This window comes from Pantherophis guttatus, chromosome 2 (genome assembly GCF_059756535.1).
Source record: "Pantherophis guttatus breed Tessera chromosome 2, ASM5975653v1, whole genome shotgun sequence".
In the NCBI taxonomy this organism is placed as follows: Eukaryota; Metazoa; Chordata; class Lepidosauria; order Squamata; family Colubridae; genus Pantherophis; species Pantherophis guttatus.
The window spans coordinates 92,817,368-92,827,381 of NC_142064.1; the positions used below are offsets into that span (position 1 = coordinate 92,817,368).

At 37.0% G+C, this 10,014-nt stretch overlaps 1 protein-coding gene across 1 annotated transcript in view; it reads left to right on the forward strand.

The window, feature by feature from the left end:
• Positions 1–7,207, forward strand: part of LOC148115201 (uncharacterized) — a 236,119-nt gene extending 228,912 nt beyond the window's left edge. Inside the window, exon 2 of the mRNA XM_087886412.1 lies at positions 4,957–7,207. Coding sequence (XP_087742538.1) covers positions 4,957–5,006 — 50 coding nt within the window. The 3' untranslated portion in view covers positions 5,007–7,207. The remainder of the gene's footprint in view (positions 1–4,956) is intronic.
• Positions 7,208–10,014: the final 2,807 nt, after the last annotated feature.

Genomic DNA, 10,014 nt, shown 5'->3' on the forward strand with positions numbered 1-10,014 from the left:
CCCGGAGGAGACCAACTCTGTGGGATCTTACCGGTTGCTGGGAGCTATGCGGCAGAAGGCGATCTCGAAGATAACCTGGCCCTAAGCCATGTAGGGCTTTAAAGGTAATAACCAACACTTTGAATTGTGACCAGAGACCAATAGGGAGCCATTGCAGCTCACAGAGAATTGGTGTAATGTGGGTGTACTTAGGTGCACCCACGACAGCTTGTGCGGCTGCATTCTGGACCAACTGTAGTCTCCAAACACTTTTCAAGGGTAGCCCCATGTAGAGCGCATTGCAATAATCTAACCATGAGGTGACAAGGGCATGAGTGACTATGAGGAGAGCCTCCCGATCCAAGTAGGGTCGCAATTGGTGCACCAGGCGAACCTGTGCAAAGGTTTCCCTAGCCACAGCTGTCAGATGTTGCTCTAATCTTAGCTGTGAGTCTAGGAGGACACCCAAATTGTGAGCCTGTTCTGAGGGGGACAATTTCTCCCCCTCCCAGAACCAAGGATGGACAATCAACATAGTCTTTAGGAGGCAATACTCACAGTCACTTGGTCTTGTCTGGGTTAAGTCTGAGCCTGTTGACTCCCATCCAGACCCTCACAGCCTCCAGGCACCGGCACATCACATCCACCACATCACTAAATTGACACGGGGTAGAGATATACAGCTGGATATCATCCACGTATTGCTGATACCTCACCCCGTGTCATCGGATGATCTCACCCAGCGGCTTCATGTAGATGTTAAATAGGAGGGGAGAGAGGACTGAGCCCTGAGGCACCCCGCAAATGAGGGGCCTAGGGGTCAACCTCTGTCCTCCTACCAACACCAACTGTGACCAACCAGAAAGATAGGAGGAGAACCACCGTAACACGGTGCCTCCCACTCCCAGCTCCCTTAGTTGTCACAGAAGGATGCCATGGTCAATGATATCAAAAGCCGCTGAGAGGTCAAGTAGCACCAAGATGGAGGAATGACCCCCATCTCTGGCTTACCAGAGATCATCCATCAGTGTGACCAAAGCAGTTTCCGTGCTGTAGCCAGGCCTGAAGCCAGACTGAAAAGGGTCTAGATAATCTGTTTCCTCCAATGACTGCAGGAACTGAAGTGCCACCACTTTCTCTACAACCTTTCCCACAAAGGGTAGGTTGGAGACTGGATGAAAGTTCTTTAATTCTGCTGGATCCAGGGAAGGCTTCTTGAGGAGGGGACTTACAACCGCTTCCTTTAATGGTTGCGGGAAGACCTCTTCCCTCAAGGAAGCGTTAACTAAAGCCTGGTGCCAGCCTCGTGTCACCTCCCTGCTGGCCAAAACCAGCCAGGAGGGGCACGGGTCCAACAAACAAGTAGAGGAACTCATCACTCCTACAGCCTTGTCCACTTCCTCAGGAGTCACCGGAAATAAGTAAGCTGCTGTAATGACTCCTCTGAGTGTATAAATGGTTATAAATCACTTTTCTTGTTCATTCATTCATTCATTCATTAATCCACCCACCCATCCATCCAAAGGCATTCTTAGGGAGGATCTGATGGGTTAGGGTTATGATTCAAGCAGTGTTGCATATACAAAAAGGATGGAACTTGTGATGGTGCAGTTTTATTTGCCTCAAAATATATATGCATCTGTTTTTGTTGTGCAGTTAAAAACCATGAAAGATGTAAGTGGCAGTCCACTAGCCCATTGAAAGTGATATACCATTGGAGGTGGTGAAAAAAAAGCCAGAATTCAGTTAGCCTAAAAGTATAGGAAGATCCAAAGGAGAAGGAAATAATCTGAAACTCTTTAGCAAACCTGATTATGTTTGTTCATTTGATGTAGTTTATACAGTTATCTTAATTTTGACAAATTTGGGAATACAATGAGCCATAAACTAACCCCAAGGACTGGATTTATGCTACATAGTGGTCAAAAATATGCTTATCTTGCAGTTTAGTGTGTCAGGTGAAAACAGCCATTGTCCATTTTTTGCCTGTAATCTACACTACATATTTTCTACCAAGTAAGGCAGAAAAAACGGATTTTCTGTCATAATGTTCTTTCATGTGCTGATTTTATAATTCTTTATCAATAATTTCTTCTGCTTATGTGTAAGCCATCCCATCTAAAACATTTGTAAATACAATATAAAATATATCATGAATTCATATTCCTGGGTTTCTGCTTCATATTGTCTCTGAAACCCAAACTGGCATGAATTTTGCATCTGCATTTTTTTTTTTTTGGCTCCTTATGCACAAATGGAAGGAAATTTAAAGCAGCCATTAATCTGTAGAGCAAAATGTTTCATCCATTTATCTGCAGAATAAAATATATGGTGACAGGAATGTCAAACCCTTCAGTCATAAGCTCTGCCATCTGAAAAAGACACTTTTACCGATTATAACGGTACTTAACTTCCAAATAGCATAAGATGACAGGCTTAATCCAATCCACTGAAATATTTTTCACTGTGAAATGAAACTGTAACTACACAAACATTTAATGTCTTGCTACCTTGCTCTTTTCTGAGAAAGCAGCCTGTTATTAAGCATTCCTTTGTGTATAATGAGTGTCAGGTTTGTATGTGTTCCAGAGAAAAGACTCAAATTTTATGAGGGAGCTGTTTAAGAGTAGGCTATAAGGAACCATAAGCTATGTAGTGAAGTTATTATCTATCTGCTGTTGCAGTCCTATGCAAAATGGGAGTACATCCCGTTAAAATCTGTTGATGTGCTTAGAATGTTCTAAAATAGGACTTCCAAGTGAAATCAAATTAGGTCATAAAGGGACTGCATATATGCTCTGTGTTTTATGTTTTATGGAAGGAATCTTACAGTATTATGATGTAATCATCATAATTAAGCCAGGATTGTGGCTTTTAACTTTATAATGTTAATATAATTTATCCTGCTTCTGGGATGCCTTATTTACAGGTGTCTTGTTTTATTCTGTTGGATCTTTTAAAATCTCAGGATCAAACCTGAGTCTGATCTGAGATTTGACAAGGTTTGATTAGAAGTCAAAATACTGGATTCAAAAGCCATAACATTTCTTTCAGACAATAAGAAATTACTATTTGCAATATCAAATTTCAAATTTAGAAAACTGGAAAAGTTTGAAACAGCTTTTAGTCTGTGTTCTTTTTCTTTTTCCCATTCTTCGAATCAATTCACTTTCTAAGAATGAGGAAAATTTAGTTCACTTCTGGCTGTGGGAAGATAGGATTATATAGAATTAGAGATTTAAGTGATGGTAATCCTATGACTAATTAACATAGTTTGCAAAAGAAACAGTCACCAGTACCAACTTGGATTAAAATGAAGTCAGGTTCCTCCATAAAATATTTGGGTTATGTTCAATAAAAACACTGATTATATTTCAAAAATGTTGGTTTAAGTTAATATAAGGGAAATACACCATCATATCAAAAGAACTCTTATAAATACTGTAGCATGTTGATTCTCTTGAAAATCTAAAAAAAAAAAAAGCTCTGGGAAGAGAATTTTGAAATTGAAACTCTCTGTGGAATAAAATGGCCTTTAAATTTATATCAGTAAATCATCATAAACTACAATGAAATTCCATAAAGAGCATTATACTCCACTAACAAATGCAACAAATCCCTGAATTGTAAAAACCATAAAACATAAAGCCATGAATCTACATAAGTTTGCATTTATGAAATGGATGCAGTTCTTACTGCAAGCTGCTAGGTTTCTGTTGCAAAACAAGGCAAATTGAACATTTTTCATTAGCTCAATGGTATTTTAAGATATGGAGAAGCAAGTTAAAAAGGTTAATGCAAACTTAACAATGCAACAATCTTACAATGCAAGATAAATTGAGTAAACCTTGTTACTGTATAGGTATATGCAAACATTTAGCTGTCCCTGATCAAATTGTAGATCAATAAATCAGCGAATCAGTAAATGAACAGAACTTGACATAATTTCTACGTGATACAAAATTGTGTAATATGTCTCCCTGCATATTAGTAATATTAGTATTACTATTAATATTAGAAAATATTAATAGGTCTCCCTTCATTGCATATTTGAGATCACCCAATAGATATTCAAACATAACTTAATCTGCTGGAAGAGCATTCAGATTTATGCGCCTGTTATATTCACCGGTTTCTCATTTGTAAATGAATATGTAAACAATTGTATATAAATTTGAATATGGATTCAAATTTTCACAAGCAGGCCATATTTTGTGGCCATATGTACCATGTAGAGATTGTGTCAGCATCAATTCATTGAAGGTGTTAATTCAAACATACAATTTGACCTTTGTATACATTATATATTAGCTATATTAATATTTTTAATAGTGTGTCATTCTTAGATAACAACCTGAACATGGATGTCTAAAAAATATGAATTAGGATTATGCTTCAGAGGAGGATTAGTGGTTAAAACATCGAACTGTTCTTCAATTTTTTAAAAACAGCTGTATCATTTCCTCAGAAACATATATTCTATAATGAAAAAAAGCATTAAAATGTCTGCAACTGCTTTATTTTTTAAAATACAAAATCACAGGATACTAATACTTTTAATATCTTGAACATATTTAACAACAATAAAACATATTTTGCCCAACTTTAAAAGGCAGAGATAACAAGAATGAGGAAAGAACAACACTCCACAATGTCCAGCAAAAAACCAATAGAGAGGTTGTACAAAGAGTGTTTTACTCCAAAAAAATCCTTTTGTATTTTGCTCATTGTCAAAGTTATCTGTTCTGAAAGTGGCATGTCATATGCTGTCTCTGCAACAATTTTTAAAGGATGAGTAGTGTTTAGATTATCATCATTGTTTATACAATACAAATACTAAAACAGTCTTTATAGGTCTAATAGCAAGCATGCTTATCTCAGATCCGCAGTGACGAAGATTTACTCAGTGCAAGACAAGGCAGAGAATTAGCAAAAAGGAAGTGAACATTTTCTTTTGTTTTCTTTTTATTTGTGTAGGAAAATGGAATAGGAAAATGGAGGAAAAAAACAGGCATGAAAGAGAATGAGAGTGAGATCTGAAAGAACTGAAGAACTTCAGACATAATGGACATAAAGATTAATGGTGACTATACTACAAGTCAGGCAAATAGACTGAAAAGATTAAGGGAAGGTAAGTATGAAAGGTTATAGATTTGAGGAAGGAGCAAGCCATATAAAAAGGAGTGACAGAATAAATTTTCCATCATCTCCTCCCTCATGACCTAAACCTGCTTAAACAAATTCTGATATCAGAGCCACAGACTGTCTAAGCACTCTTCTAGGGTGTGTAGAGATGATAAATTGGCTGGCTATTCCTATCAGTATCAAAAAGACCTACTGCCTAATCCTGTTTCAGTATTACCCATATAAAGAACGACAGCTCCAACCAAGTTTGAGCCTCTGCAAAACAGAAAGCACCAGAATGTCTACTGAATCTAAATCACCTTTTAATCTCTCCAAAGTAATTCAAAAGCACATGATTCAATTTGGTGCTTCAGAATGATTCAGAAATGATTGAATTTGAGGGAGTGATTTGATCAGGTCTTTTTAAATCAGATCTCTTGGAAACTTTGCACAACTGCTCAAACTACAACTAACATTTTTCTACGCCAGCTTTCCCCCAATATGGTGACCTCCAGATTAACTAGGTTGCTGAACATTCCAATTTCAACAGATATACAGGATATAGAAGGTTGTTCAAAGCCAGGGGTTTACTATTATCCCTTTTGTGATTCCTAGAGTCACCCCCCCCCCTGTGACTCTTGCAGAGTACACATCTCACTATTAGATTCGATTCGATTAGAATTCTTTATTGGCCAAGTGTGATTGGACACACAAGGAATTTGTCTTTGTTGCATATGCTCTCAGTGTACATAAAAAGAAAAGATACATTTGTTAAGAATCAAAGGTATAATACTTAATGATAGTCATAGGGTACAAATAAGCAATCAAATCATACTAGGAAACAATCAATATAAATTGTAAGGATAGAGCAATAAATTACAGTCATACAGTCATAAATGGGACGAGATGGGTGATAAGAACAATGAGAAGATTAATCATAATAGTAATGCAGCACATGTCCAACAATTCTCCCAAAGTAAGTCCTGGACATATACTGTAGTACTTAATTCTTCAGTGTGACATTTGATTGTTACTGAAACCCCAGAATGGACAAACAGAATTTATATATTCCTTCTTCAGATAAATTATCATTCTTTTCCAAATTTGTAAGCATGCATACATACATACATATATACATACATACAACATTGGGATGATGTTAATATTGTCTATCACATAATAGGAGAGCATCATAAGGTTATTATCAGTTCCTAGATCTGAATGGTATTAGTTAAAAATAAATTCCACTGAGTACCCACTGGGTTACATCCAAATTATGCATGGAACTATATTTTTAGTATCCTTGGAGTCGAAATCTGATTCACCATATTGTCATTAGCTGGAATCTTGCCCAGTCTTTTCCACCATTACCTCTTCCGCAAGCTAAAATCACATATAAAAGAATAATATGGTTCACAATTATTAAATCAGTTTAAAATGTTTAATATCACATTTACAACTTGATTCTGGAAGACAAGAATATATTCCTTTGTTCTGTTCTATTTTATGATAATGATTCCGTCTGAAGTCTGTTCTGCTAAGCTTTGTATTATATCTTGTGCGGGTTTTAATGAGACGCACCGCTTAAAATTTTATATTTTTATACTTTGGTTTACCAAGTGTTCATCCCACTCTTAAGGAAATTGGAGTAGTATTCTTCCATAGAATACTTATTTTGCTTACAAATATTTTGCTATAACATTACTTTGGAAATAATAGGACTATAAATTATGATCTTGAAAGACAATACAATCTCTGAACAGAGACAAAAAGTTACTACATTTCCTCCCACTTAATTATTAATATTTACAAATAAAAACACATACAAACAGAGAAAGATCAGAATCTCAGTAGAATAATTGAATCACATGACATCAAACAAAGCAGGTATCTTTTGTGAGTTTATGTCAGTGGAGCCTGGAAATCGAGTGTTTTATTGATTCCTTCCTTCCTTCCTTCCTTTTTCTCCAACTCTTTTTTCTTGTTAATTATTATTTTCTCTTAATTATTATCTTTCTTGTTTAAAAATGTAATAAAGTTATCATTAAAAAAAAAGAAAAATTCAACAAGCCCACAATCTGTCCCTAAGCAAAAAAAAAAAAAAGAGGTTGTGATTTAGCTCTTGTTACATTCCTGTATAAAATCAGTCATACTATAATGTGTGGATCTATCTACATTTTTTTAAAAAAGCTAATATCATATTTACATTATTTAATGCACATACATGATCAGATTTTATAAAAGGTTTCTTATTCCTTAGTCTGTAAGTAGCAGGTATGGCATATTCAGGAGAATATCTATTTTCACAGCTGAAAATAATAATTTGCAAATAATAGTAAATTATAAATAATTTCATGCTTTGTGCACACCCAGCAGAAAAAAATATATCCAAATTGACGGGTGCTTTTCATTACATGGGGCATAAGCATGAAATTTGCCAACTGCTACCCCAGTTTGCATCAGCAGCACCAATGTTAAGAAACAGCAATTAACAATAAATCAACCATAAAGCTGCAAACCTGTGAGTGGTGAACATGCCAGGAGCCACATGATTATTTGACTTTCCTCTTTTATGGGCATCAACCTTGGGGGACAAAAAGTTTGCTACTTCCCCTTCTGTTTCCTTGCCAACCCAAAGAATTGTCCCCCTATCCTGAAGACTAAGAAGGACAAGAGAAAGCTTATAAAGGATAGGTTAGAACTGAATGTGAGTGAAGGGCAATGTCATTGCGGATGAGAATGTTTTCTAAGCAAGGAAGATATGAAGAAAGGGATTTGTCCTTTGCAGAAGTGGAGAGCAAGGAGTCCATTATGTAGAGCAGGAGGAAAAAGAAGCACAAAAGAGTGAATGCTGAATGCGTAAATCGGGTTTGTCCTTGAAACATTGTAGTTGCTCTAATCTCTCTTTATGGCTTTATAACTTCCTGTTATTAAAATTACTTATGAGATGTGTTGGATTCTTGTGACCTTGCCTAATTGGTTCCATTTCTACATTGACAGCTGATGGTTGTACAAGAAAAGCTTAAAAATGAATCAACCTGATACAGGGAGGAAGATTATCAAGTTTATATCCGGAACATGTTTTTTTTCCTTCCTTCCTTCCTTCCTTCCTTCCTTCCTTCCTTCCTTCCTTCCTTCCTCCCTCCCTCCCTCCCTCCCTCCCTCCCTCCCTCCCTCCCTCCCAGAAAAGAGTCTCTCTTAGGGTTACCAAATCTGTGCTGCAAAATAAAATATAGCCAATCACTGGTTGACTAGATTATATGCTTACATGGTGTTTTATCTGAGGTAAAAATCTTTTCAAGGATTACCTCAGGCATCTGCATAGGCTGCAAAGGACAATGCATGACTGTGGCATGATGTTATGATTGTAAACCCTATGACATATGTGTTTGCATCCTATGTTAGGACACAAGTAAAAAAGGCCAAGGTTTGCATCATGTCACCATAAACACATGTTTTGTTATTTTGTTGTCAGCACAGTTTGTACCATATGCATATAATTTGGAAATTAATACTAATGCACAAAGTGACAGGCCAATGGCTTTTGGGAGTATTTCTTTTTTCAGACCATATTTGTTGAGCTTGCATTTTATAGATTTCTAGGGTTAGGGTCCAAGTTTCTTCAGATAGCATTTTTTGTATCTCTTTGCTGCTGATTAGTGGTCAGCCAGATGTTTGCGGTGCAGTTATAGCAACAACTAGCAAAACAAAGCATCTGTGGGAGCAATACAATGTAATTTTAGGCTGGCATCTAAGATTTATTCTGGAAGCATTTTTTTAAAAAATCCCACCTATTTCATTTAAAATCCTCAAAGGCAATAGGTCTAATTATACTTTCCTTAGAGAGAGGATTTAGTAAAGGACAACAGGTTCTCACTCAAGGTAACATTCTTGTTCAACTTATGTTGCATAATAAACAGATTATTTAAAAGCTTTCCAAAACAAATGTGTTTTCTTGCTTCCTGAAACTAGTTGTTCGAATAACTAGACTTCTCTTAGAAAGCATTCCAGAAGTCTAAAGCTGTGATGGGCTCCTGCCAATCGCCTTGGGGTGTAACCATGAAAGAAAATCTTCCTCTTAGCAGGTCTCTCAAGTGAACATGCAAAATGTATCAGCAAAGATGGGAAGGTTTTACCACAGTGGGAATGGAGACTCTCTGGCAAATGTTTAATGGAGATCAATAAGTTTGCTCTGGTTTATGATTCCTGCCTAATCAGAACAAAGTAAGCAGTAAATTCATATGGTCTATGCAGAAGACAAAGATTGGGCAGAAAGCAGGTGAGGAACTAATTACATGGATCTAACCTAGACATAACCTCTGCAAAGGGCTATATATCAGAGGTGGGTTTCAGCAGGTTCTGACCAGTTCTGGAGAACCGGTAGTGGAAATTTTGAGTAGTTTGGTAAACCGGTAGTAAAAATTCTGACTGCCCCCGCCCCCATCTATTCTCTGCCTCCCAAGTCGCAGCTGATTGGGAGGAAATGGGGATTTTGCAGTATCCGTCCCCTGGAGTTGGGTGGAATGGAAATTTTACAGTATCCTTTCCCTGGGTTGGGGAGGGAATGGAGATTTTACAGTATCCTTCCCCTGCCACACCCAAGCCATGCCCACCAAGCCATGTCATGCTACACCCACCAAGCCACGCCCACAGAACCGGTAGTAAAAAAAAATTGAAACCCACCACTGCTATATATGGCTAGTCTCTTGCATCTGGAGTTAAGTCATAAGGGTCATGGAAAAGGAGAATGGACACAGACTTATTAACAAATACCTACAGCAATAAACAAATCAGTGACAACTCACCCCAGTCCACCCTCAGAATGTTTACCTGAATTTCTGTTGAATGATAAGAAGACACTTTTCTCAAATACTTACTTGATGTGACAGATTCTGTTTCCGCTTAGAGTGA